At 33.2% G+C, this 13,115-nt stretch overlaps 2 protein-coding genes across 3 annotated transcripts in view; one reads left to right on the forward strand and one right to left on the reverse strand.

Moving 5' to 3' along the window:
- Positions 1 to 13,115, reverse strand: part of SUPT3H (SPT3 homolog, SAGA and STAGA complex component) — a 515,287-nt gene that overhangs the window by 489,446 nt on the left and 12,726 nt on the right. The window contains exon 2 of the mRNA XM_003923069.4: positions 12,722 to 12,822. Within this exon, the coding sequence (XP_003923118.1) occupies positions 12,722 to 12,822 (101 nt within the window). The remainder of the gene's footprint in view (positions 1 to 12,721; positions 12,823 to 13,115) is intronic.
- RUNX2 (RUNX family transcription factor 2) overlaps positions 1 to 13,115 on the forward strand; it is a 223,222-nt gene that overhangs the window by 23,686 nt on the left and 186,421 nt on the right. The window lies entirely within an intron of this gene.

Here is a 13,115-nt window from a genome sequence, read left to right on the forward strand (position 1 = left end):
TGATGTTTTTTAATAGAAAAAAGTATAATGAACTACAGCAATCTAACTAAAACTCCTAACAGTATTTAATTGAGAAAAGAGTCAGTCCCAAAGGACTTACAAATAACCTTTGATCTTCTACCTGACAATTTCAGTAGAAAATACAATAAAAAATCTGAACCAAGGAGTAAGCAAACCCCTCTCAAAATTGATAGCATGTTTATGCACCAAAGATCAAGTAATTTTTTTTCAGGAAAAAAAAGTGTTATCAAGTTTTCCTACTTTATGAACTCTTATTATAGATACAAATCTAATAAAGTTGATTACTATTGTACACTGGAAGTAGCATTCAAAAGGGAAGAAGGTGAAACATTACTGGAGTCTGGCATGACAGCAACAAAATTACCAGCTGCCAAGGGGAGAGAAAACAAAAACTATAAAAATAAATCTATAAATTCAAAAAGATTACAGATTGGGACATTTATCATGGGAACAAAATATATTTTATGCTTCTATGATGCCCTAAGACTGTATTACAAGTAGAGTACTATGGAGCAACTATACCTAGTATTCTGTTTATAAGTAGTCAGAAATATTCATAATCTACTGTAGAAATAATTTCTTTAAAATAGAACCACTGGATCACTTTGATCATCTTCATGTATTTATGAAATAAAGATGTTAAATAGCCTTATTCTTTATTACTTATATTGCATAGATATCTACATATGCAATTCCATTAGTCACAATGCAGTTTTATATATTTATAAAAAAATTAAACTGGTCATTTATTCCCAGCCATGTCTACCATTCAAAATTAAGACAACTGCATGATTTAAAATTGAGGGAATAGTTTGGCTAATTTTTACATACTGCAGTCACAGCACAATTCTACATTCTAGCAAGAAAAACAAATATTAAAGAAAAATTGAGACAGTTTTCAGAATCTCTAACAGAACAGTAGTTAACCAGCCCACTCATTAGTCAGTTGTTTTTGTTATTTCTCTCCCGTGTTGTTTCAATTAAACTTTCTAAATGTAAAATTATTTCATTAATCAACTTTAAAAGTAAAATGAATTGCACAGACCAATGTCTGAAATCTGAGTACACAGCAAAAAGCAGAAAAAGAAAAGAAAAATGAAACTACTTAAAATTTGCACTTAGAATTTGTTTTGGAACTCGATAAAATGATTCCTAAAAATTCATCTGGAAAAATAAAAATAGGAAACGAGTCAAAAATATTTTAAAAAGAAAAGTTATGCGGATGGACTTGAACTATAATAGTAACTATTAAAACATATTAAGAAGCTATAATAACTAAAATAATGCAGTACTGGCAAAGGAATGGACTAAATGGAACAAAGTGGAAAAGTTTAAAGTAATTTATTATCTGATAAAGGCAGTATTTCAATTCTGAGGAGAAAGGAAGGCTTATATAATTTGTGATGCTAAGACCACTGGCAAATCCATTTGAATAAAAATTATTTTAACTTAGAACCCTCCCTGACATCATACAACAAAACAATGGATTAAATATTAAACTATAGAAACTAAAAACCTGAAATGTAAGAAAGTACATGAAGATATGTATCAAAATTGAGGGTAGGACATTCTGTCAAAGACAGAAGCAATAAGATATATAAGAATGATTAAACTACATTAGCAATGAAAACTTTTTTTTTTTTAATCACAGTATACAAATCTTAAGGAAACCAGAAGATTTAGGGGTGGCAGCAAGAATAGGGAGAATGCGAAATATAATCAACAAAAGGTCAGTGCCTTTAGTATATCAAAGGTCCTTAACAGGAAAAAAACAAAATTCAGAATTATACTAAGAACAAAGACAACCACAAAAGAAGAAATATAAATGGCCAAAATATTTTCACGCTCAGTTGTCAAAGAAAAGCTGAAAAACAACATATGTTTTCACAGTTAAAACTTAGGAGAGAAGATGGAGGGAGGTGCTCTCATAACTTGACAGAAATACATATTAGTTCAACTTCCCTGTAGGAAAAATTGGGAAGTTAGTATCAAAAATGTCTTTAGACTCAAAAATTCTTCCATGACTTTCAAATTGTAGGTATCAAGATTCCATTATATCATTCTTAATAATAGTAGAAAAACTGGACATAGCCTAACTACTCAACAGCAGGGGATTAAAAATAATATGACAGATGTACATACAATGAAATAAAAAGATCTGATAACATAGACAGTTGTTAAAGGAAAAAAGGCAAGTACCAAAAAAAGCACAGTAATGACCAAAAATTACTAAGAACTTAAAAAGAAATTAAGTCACATACAAATGTATACACCCCAAAGTATATGACTCACTCTGAAAGGAATCATAGATGTCTACATGCTCTTCTTTTTGGCTTATCTGTGTGAAGATCTCATTATCTCTACTGCCATTGCTAATTCATTTAATGACTGTCTCAGTTTCCTTGGATAATAAGGGGCTTCACTGCGTTTAAGGCTTCCTGATTCAAACAGTAACTATACAAACACATTCTCGAGCACACGCACACATACACACGCACACACACACACACACACACACACACACACACGACCACACAGAGTCTCCTACATGTTGCTATGCAGACACATTTAAAAAAAGAAAAAGAAGTTTTTGGCCAGGTGTGGTGGGTCACCCCTGTAATCCCAGCACTTTGGGAGGCCGAGGCAGGAGGATGTCTTGAGGCTAGAGTTTATAACGCAGGTATAAAGATAATTCTGTATATTTATCAACATGGAAAAGTCTTGTGATATATATTAAGTAAAAACCCAAGTTACACAGTAGTCATTATAAAATGGGCTTTTGGCATTTTTTAATTTTTTGTATGCTTTGGAAAGAAACTAGAAAGATAAACACCAAAGCACTTTGGGTCTTTTTTGGAGACAGGGTCTTACTCTGTGACCCACGCTAGATTGCAGTGGTGCGATCACAGGTCACTGCAGACAACCACTTGAGCTTAAGCAATCCTTCTACCTTAGCCTCCCAAGCATTAGGAGCCACAGGAGCATGCCGAAAGCTTTTTGTTGTTGTTGTTGAGATGGGGTGCCACTGTGTTGCACAGGCTGGTCTCAAACTCCTGAGCTCAAGCAATCCTCCTACCTCAGCCTCCCAAAGTTCTGGAATTACAGGCATGAGCCACCATTACCACCCGCAATAAGCACTTTAATTCAGTAAGTTTAATTAAGATGTTAATTTTGATCTTTCTGTATTTTCTGATTTTTTTTTCCTTTTCAGAAAATAACATAAAACTGTCTCTACAAGGAAATATAAAAAACACTTCACTTATTATAGAATAAAATGTTGATATAACAGTTCCCCTACCATAACATTTCCAGGGTTTTTTATTGGGGGTGGAGGTTAGTTAACCATTCCTAAAATATAAAATCCACCAATACAGAAAGAAGTGAATCAAGATCTGTAGCTCCAAAACTACAGTCTTCTCCACTGTACCATGCTACCTTAATCACTCAGTTGTAGCATTATTTTTCTTTGTATCAATTTGCCCTTTGAAATATTTATAGTTACAAATTCCAGATAAGTGAAGTTTTATTTCTATTAAAAACAAACATTAACTATGTTCACATACTTCTTAAGGATTAGAGATATATACAAGGCATTGATATCCTCAAAATTTAAAATGGAAGAGGCAGAATAAAAAATACTATCTGTGCTTGACTTAGAAATGGGTTGTATTCCAAATCTGAATGTTTGGAAAGTAATTCCAACCGAAAAGAATGTTATTTTTGTTGAATAAATAAATATTAATTGACTGCCAGGCCAACCCCAAAAATTTAATTTTCCCCCCTTTCCCTATGAAACACACATTACTGACCAGTGTAATACAGGAATAGAGAGAAGCCCATGAAAGGCTCATAGGACGCTAACAGCCATGGCAAAAACTGGTTGTAGTGTAGTTATTTTAAGACGCAGAAACCTATGAAGAAAGGTAAAGAAGAAAGCAGTAAAATATAAAGATTAAGGATTAGTTCTCACTCTTTTTCTCTGGAAAAGTGGTTGTGTACTCTATTCTGTCATAAGAAAAAAATGTTATACCAATTAGAAAACTTTCTAATGCCTACAGCAACATTTTTTTTCAAAGGCATATGGTGTTTCACAGTTAAGATTTTTTGAAAGCCTACACGGATGTCCAGAAAAGACATATTTACATACTCATACTAATATATATTTTTGTGATATATGTTAATATATTAAAACCACATATACATACACAGACATGTTGATATGTGTTAACATCTTAAAACACCTCTGAACATATTAATTCTCATTTCTTTATTCTTTTTTTTTGAGATGGAATCTCTCTCTGTTGCCCAGGCTGGAGTGCAATGTGCGATCTCAGCACACTGCAACCTCCACCTCCCGGGATCAGGAAATTCTCCCGCCTCAGCCTCCTCAGTAGCTAGGATTACAGGCATGTGCCACCACACCTGGCTAATTTTTCTAATTTTTTAGTAGAAACAGGGTTTCACCATGGTGGCCAGGCTGCTCGCGAACTCCTGACTGACTTCGATTGTTCTCCCCACCTCAGTCTCCCAGTCTCGGGATTATAGGCGTGAGCTACCACGCCTGGCCCAATTCTCATTAATTTTGTTGTAATGTAAAAGTGCACATCAGTCTCACATCCAGAGATAATCAAAACTATGCTTTGGCAAACAACTATCATGGGACTTCAGAACCAGCAAAAAGTCAAAATCAATAAAGATTCATTCCTATATATTAAGAATTTACTACTCTTTTCTAAAATTAGACCTTTTTAATTTACAGAATTGACTGTAAGGAGGCAAATCAACACATAATCATAGGCATCAAATATTAATTTCCTATCCAGACTAACAACTCTCTGATATATTTTTAGTAATGAAGAATCCATTTTTATCTAGTACCTTTTTTCTTTTTTCTTTTTTGAGACAGAGTCTCACTCTATTACCCAGGCTGGAGAACAGTGGCAGTATCGTGGTTCACTGCAGTCTTGACCTCCCTGGTGCAAGTGATCCTCCTGCCTCAGCCTCCCAAGCAACTGGAACTACAGGGCCCAGATAATTGCTTTTAATTTCATTTTCTGTAGAGACAGCATCTCAAGTCTGTTGCCGAGGCTAGTCTCAAAAGCTCCAGGCCTCAAGAGATCCCCCAACTTTGGCCCCCCAAAGTGCTGGGATTACAGACAGGAGCCCACCATACACAGCTCCCCTTTTCTAAAGATTAATTTTGAACTTAATACATCTAAACTAACAAGTTTTCAAAATCTCACCATAATAAAAATAATTAACTGACAGAATACTACCTAACATATTGCTAAATTTACAGCTACCAGAAATTTTGCAAATCTAGCTACATAAAAGTGAGAACCAAAAACTCACAATGACATTACATATTCAATTACACATGCTGACATGATAATCAAATACAATACAACACATTCAGAGTTACAGTTATAGGATTTTCAGAAAGTCTATACATATAAAACATACATTCACAAAAGAACATCTTTAAGAAACTGAACACATTTCTTTATTATTCATACTTTCTAAAAAATGGAACATAAATGTAACATTAAACTTCTCAATCAAGTCTGACTTGACAAAGTAGCCAAAAGTTAACATTTTCAAAGCTATAAAGAACTGTGGGACGATGACAACTTAAAAATAGAGGGGGAAAAAAGTAGATCAATGACTGTGTTAAAATCAAATATAAAATGCATTTTTTCCAATTTCAATAAAAACATAACACAGGCAACCCAGACAAGAAGCATTCTATATATAATTTTTATCTACCATATTTCTTCTGTGCTGCCCAATGTGGCAGCTACTTGCTAAGTTTATGGCTAAACTTAAATAAAATTTACAGTTTAATTGCTCAGTTGCCTGGCTTATTTAACACACTCAATAGGTACATGTGGCTAGTGGCTATCACACTGGACAAAACAGAAATAAAAGTTCTATCACTGTGGAAAGTTCTACAGCATGATGTAATGGAGACAAATCCTTTCTTTTCTATAAGTATGATATTCTTCCCATTAAATTGCAAATATCTCCCCCTACACTTGAATTACTTTTTATAAATTCCTTAATCAGTATGTTGATGATGATATTTATTTTTTAAAAAGATGATGGTGACAACAGCAGTGTTTATCATCTGCCAGGAACTATACTATGTGTTTTAACTAACTCATCTCATTTAATCTTTGTACTAACAAGTTCACAATATTATCTGAAACATGCATTGCAGAATATAAAAGTTTTCAGATTTTTTAATGTTAATACTGTACATAAAGCACACAATACTTTGAGCAGAGTCTAGAGAAGCACTCAGGAACATGGGAGAATGTATGACTATTCTCTCTAAAAAAAAGACTATAAATAGCTATACATCAATTATGGCCTGGTTCTGCCATCAAATTAGTTCAGAACAGAGATTGCCACTCCCCAGTGTGATAATCAGCAGTTATACTGCAATTTTAAACTGATGGATCTGTGCATTTTTACCTATTTTCCACCATATAAGTAAGGATTTTCATCACAGAATTACTCAAATAACTTCCCTGAATTTCAAGAATTCATTTCTATAAGTGAGTAAGATGTTTTTCTCCCTGGTAATTACACACATAATCCTAAACTGAAACTTCTAGTTATTACCTTTTCATGAGAGGATTGATGGTAATGTTTAAATACAAAATCACATTTATAAAATGACATTTTTTAACACAAGCACTTAATTCAACTGGATCTAGAAACTTTAACATTTCCTATTTCATTTCTGAAAGAAAAAAAGACTTTCAATTACACAGTGTTTTTATGTTCTCAATATGCTTTTATACATATTCTCACTTTCAGGACATCTGCCTTTAGGCATATTCTCACTTGCATTACAATTTGAAAATATTCCTAATTATTATTATAAACTAAAGCATATCTTAAAATATCCCAAACAGATGCATTGCACAAAAAGTACATGGATAAGTTTACCACATATTTTGATGTAATTTAAATAGCAGGAATTAAGATTAACTATTATTTAACAGTGATAAAACATAAAAGTAGTATAGACATTTAAATATTCAAATATGGCCACATTTATATCCAAAATTATGAAATAACACAAATATGAGCATCTAATAAGGAGCATACAGTAAGTATATGATTTCTATCAAAAAAATTATACTTTCTTTTGGTTACTGATACGCCCTGCTGAAAAAAATTTATTGGTTAGATACAGGAAACTGCAACAAATGCTAATTACAGGCTGGACGCAGTGGCTCATGCTTCTAATCCCAACAATTTGGGAGGCCAAGGTGGGAGGATCACTTGAGCCCAGGAGCTCAAGACTAGCCTGGGTAACATGGCAAAATCCTGCCTGTACAAAATACAAAAATCAGCCAGTTGTAGTGGCCCACCTCTATAGTTCCAGCTACTTGTTGGGGCAGGAAGATCACCTGGACCTTGTTACTAATAACTGAGTAATTAATTGAAAAAATATTTAGCTTTCATATTTTATTTCATTATACCACTCTAATCACACATAATCTGTTAAAAGCTATTTATAAACTAAATTTTGTAAATCAAAATTCAAAGTTTATTAACTGAAATGTATTTTAGCCTAAGTATCAAGAGCACAGGATCTGGAGTCAGACTTCCCAGCTTTAATCCAAAATTTGCCATTGACTATAGGATAATAATTGGTGAGTTACTCAACCTTTGTGTCTCTCTTCTTTCATCTATAAAAGGGGAATAATAACATCTACCCTCACAGAGTTGCGTAAGGATGAAATCAAATGGCATATGCAAGTACTCAAGAGTGCCTGGTATACAGCATGCTCTATACAAACATTCATTATTATCATTGATATTATTAAAGCACCTTCAGAATTATAATATGTTAGTACTTTTTGCCTTCAGGAATTTTTCTTTCTTCCAGTTTCCTGAAAAACTTAAATAAACCAGGAAACAATATTTGAAGGAAGCTTGTGTTCGCTTAAAAACTCATCCACTAAAAATTCAGAGACTATACATATCAGGGCTCTTCAAAGTCAGATGAAAGAGGGCACACATTCTTTCACAGATCATATCTTTGTAATACTTAAAAAATAGTCAAACGATATTATTTCACATATAAAACAAAATTCTAGTCTAGTGCAGCAATGAACAAATGGTCATTACTATTTATCCCAAAAACTCTCAGGAGAAGCAGCAAATCTAACTAAGAAAATTAATAGTTCAGTTTTGGATATTCTAAATTTGAGGTACTCACAGAATACTTAACAGACATCCCAGGAAGCAGACAGAACTACAGACCTAATGTAAGTAGCTTGTCCTCAGAAGAGTTCATCATTCCCTCCTTGGTACTACCATGGTATTTGTCACAACCTATTTCATTTAAAAGATTTGTCTCCTTCTCTACTGCTAGACTACATGCCTCTTGAAGACATTCAGTTCCTGCCATATAAGAAGGACTCAGTAAAAGATTTTTAGCTGGGCACGGTGGCACATCCCTATGATCCAAGCTACCTGGGAGACAGGTGCAGGAGGGTCACTTGTGCCTAGGAGTTGGGCAACAGAGACGCCATCTAAAAAATACAAAGGTAATTTTTTTAAATGCAAAAACTGCAGAACTGTGCGATTAAAAGAATGGATTTTATTATATGTAAAAAAAATTCTGATTAATTTTTTTTTAATTTGTAGATGTTAGATAAGGATGAAATTTTCATCTGGAAGAATTCTTACAATATAAAAGTAACATGTAAACAAGAATTTTTAAATTGTTATGCTATTTATCCCCAAAATTCCCAATTTTTATAGACATGATGACATTAGAATTACTAAGCACTACTGAGCTATGAAACCTGGCATCACGACCAGACCTCTAACTGAAAAAGTACACGACAAAGCAAGAAATATATAAATGGGTAAAGTAAGGAAGAACTCATTGAAGACCCTCAAAGTGCATTTAAATTCATCAAAATTCTTAAGAAGTTCGTTAAAATACCTGTAATTTTGACTGAAAAGATTTCACTTTCAAATTTACAGGCTGTTCGAGTTCAATAACCTAAAAATGAAAAACCTCTGGACCATTCCAGTACAGGTTATTCAAAGAAGCTGTGATAAAGAGCATATAGCAAATCCGCTCAGTTATATGCACTAGATAAGGCACAACTGCTATCATCCCAATCCACTAACACTTTGTTAGACTACCAATTCCCTCCTTTAAAATCTGTAAGAAGGGGCCAGGCTCAGTGGTTCATGCCTGAAATCCCAGCACTTTGGGAGGCCAAAGCAGGTGGCTCACTTGAGGTCAGGAGTTCAAGACCAGCCTGGCCAACATGGTGAAACCCCATCCCTACTAAAAATACAAAAATTAGCCTGGCATGGTGGCATGTGCCTGTATTTCCAGCTACTTGAGAGGCTGAGGTGGGAAAATCACTTGAGGCTGGGAGGCAGAGGTTGCAGTGAGCCAAGATAAGGCCACTGCACTCCAGCCTGGGCAACAGAGCGAGACTCTGTCTCAAAAAAACAAAAACAAAAAACAAACAAAAAAAAATCGTCTGTTAAGAATGCCTCACTGGTGGTATTTACCACCCAAATTCAAAATATGGTAAGTTCTTTAGGCTCTAACACTAGGACAGACTGGGTGCCAGTTCTAAATTTAATAGCAGGTCATGACTATTTCATTTGTTCTTGGCAACTAGACAACTTTCTGTGAAGCCATTCCCCAGAAATTACACTACAATATTGTTACTTATTTAGAGGCCAGGGAGCCAAAAGAACAACAACTCATTAATAGTGAATGGATGGGGAAGACAGCAGCAGAGGATTGAAAAGCAGCAATATAAACAGGCTTAGAACTATGAACAGCAGCACTAAAGTAGGGATTCACGGAATGAAATTACTGTAACACCAAATAAATACAGCAGCTGAAGTCCACACTTTCTCATTTGAAAGATACATAAGTACGGCCATAACACCCTGAACGCGCCCGATCTCGTCTGAAATATACATAAGAATTAAATGCATACTGATTCTAATTTTACATAATCAAAAGCCTAAAAATCATATACCAATAGAAATATTGGTAAATTTAAAAAGATTCTCCCAATTTTGGCGCTATTTCCCTGTTCTATGAAAAAATTCATAAGGGGGAAAAAAATAACTTCAGACTATAAATGATGAATGTAACTATTAGGAGTGGACTCTCTATGAGGTCTGAAATAGAAGGAAAATGTACATTTCTTCCAGAGCTGTAGCCAACAATAACTTTTGCATTCCGAATCCAGCTTAGGTACATTGGTTGGGAAGATGTTTGCAAAAGTATTTAAAAAGAAAGTGCTGAATTTAGCCTTTATTTTATCCTCAGTTTGTTTTTTTTTTTAATGGCCCAAGGGCCATCAAATGCACTAAATAGAAACTCTCCTAAGTATAAATGACAAAAGAATATACTACTGTATAGCTTTTTTAAATTTAATTTTTAATTTTTATGGGTTTCTTTTTTAACATTTTATTTTTAATTTTGATGGATACACAGATTTATTTAATTTTTATTTTTTAATTTGTGAGCTTTCTTCTTAAAGACAACTTGTCTTTTACAGGTCAGAGGTTATCAAACTTTTTCTGCAAAAGACCATATAGCAAATATTGTCAGTTTTACAGGCCATATAGTTTCTGTCACAAATACTCAATGGCACAGAGCATGAAGGCTTCAACAGACAACAGATAAATGAATAAGCCTGGCTATGATACAATAAAATGTTATTTACAAAAACAGGCAGCAAGCCCATGGTCATAGTTTGTTGACCTCTGTTATAGGTCATCTGTTTTTAACTTTACTAACAAGTATATTATTTTAATAAACACTATGAATTTTGAAATAAGATGTCTGAGATTTGCTTTAAAACACTTTTTTTAAAAAAAAAAAGAGAGAGTAGGGGAAAAGATTAAATAACACTGAAAAAACACAATTATTGTTAAAGCCAGTTTATGGATATATGGATATCATTACACTATAAGTTTATAAGTTTGAAAGTTCCCAAATTAAGTTTTTTAAAATACAAAGTAAATCAATGAACCATCTCCACAGAAAAATGAATTGTCACCTTACTCTAAACCTTTTAAAACACACTTTTAAAAACATAAACATAATTAACATAATACAACATAAAAGGTTCTTAATATAAAGCCACTAAACTATAATGAAAAAAACTGATCCACAAAAATGTATATAAGCATAAGCCCTTAAAATTTCCCATAATTTAAAATATAGGCTCACTCCATACAGTTGCTAAATATGTTAAATTTATTGGTATCTCATCTGAAAGGTGTTATCAATTTTTGGCTTTAGAATATTTTTATTAAAAATATATTATTTATATTAACATATAATAGGTTTATCACTTCTCAAGTTAATACATAAATTTCTTTCTTTTTAAATTCTCAGTAATTCTGGGCAACATGGTGGAACCCTGTCTCTACTAAAAATACAAAAATTAGCCAGGCGTGGTGGCATGCCCCTGTAATCCCAGCTACTTGGGAGGCTGAGGTGGGAGAAGAGCTTGAGCCCAGGACATGGAGGATGCAGTGAGCCGAGATTATGCCACTGGACCCCAGCCTAGACAACAGAGTGAGACCTTGTCTCAAAAAAATTTTTTTAAATAATAAATTTCAAGTAATAAATACTAATAGATATAATCCTCATAAACAAATATTCTTCAGAGTCTTCAATGATCCTTCAGTTAAAGGATCCTGAGGCCAAAAAGTTTGAGAACCTATGACCTAAATGTTTTCAATGTTGTATAAAGTAAGTTCTTTATGCAATTATAAGACATATGCTCAATCTCATTTTACCTTTGAACAGTAATCATCACACAGTGGTGTTAATCCAACTGTGAAGGCTATCAACATACAGCCACAAGAGGAAGACACTTAAACTTTCAACAGAAATATTCTTTTAAACTACCTGATAAGTCATGAATAACATATCCACAGGAAAAGAAGGGCGCTATAATATGTTGTCCCCCAGCTTATACGAACAATTGTCTCCTGAACCAATATAATGAAAAACTAGTATATATCAACAGACATTTCTAATAAATATGCTACCTGTTACCAAATCAAGAGATGTAGTCTCACTCAACGCAAGAAACCAGAAATCAAGCTGAAGAGAGCCTTGAGAAAGAAATCTTAATGACTCTGCAATTTCCCAAAGATTATACATCTGTTTTTTAAATGCTCTGTTTTTCCCCCAATGTTCTGAAATACAGTGATTTCAAATATTATCAAAACTAAAAACTAATTTAAATTAGGATTATTATGGCAGTTGAAAAAAACTAAGAACTTCCATGTGAAAACATTTCAACTGTCCAAGAATATAATCAGTCTCAAATTTTTCTAAATCTATAAACTAGAATAGAAATAAACAATCCACAACACAGACTCTGGCAAATAATAATTAGAGCAAGTGTGTTTACATGATTATTCATCCTATCATTTATAAAGAAAGATGAGCCAAAACTAATTTTTCAAATACAGTATCATTGTATCATTTTTAACAAATTTTGCCTCTTTATATGGCAATTTTAAATGTTACCACAGTATTTCATTTTTACTTGATTAAATACAAATTATTTCCAAGTTAAGTTTTACAAATGTTGCTGTACCTATTGTCTTTCAACATGAATAAATTTAAAATAGCAACAGCAACAGCATGCAGAGACGTACTTACATCATACTCTGTAACTCTGCTGCAAAGCTTACAGACTTCCCCGTACTCCTTCCACCGCTTGAAGTTGCAGAAGCCATTGGACTAGCTGCAGTATTATTCATCTAAATAAAAAGGAGAAATAAAGCTTACAAAACATACCTAGCTATAAGTAAAAAAAAGAAAGCAAATACAAATTGCTTCAAAAAGTAGAGAAAATTTAAATTTTTGATTTCTGTTTTGCATAAAACTGATTCACTTATACTGAATGTTCTATATTAAAATGAAACAGCAAGATAGGAAAAAACTAGTTTAGTAAGATGTTGGCCAATTATCCACTTCAGTGATAAACACTTTAGCACCTATTTTACAATAGATAATGTAAAAAACAATATTTATCAACATATTTTACTAGAGC

Source organism: Saimiri boliviensis, chromosome 4 (assembly GCF_048565385.1).
Source record: "Saimiri boliviensis isolate mSaiBol1 chromosome 4, mSaiBol1.pri, whole genome shotgun sequence".
Lineage (NCBI taxonomy): Eukaryota > Metazoa > Chordata > Mammalia > Primates > Cebidae > Saimiri > Saimiri boliviensis.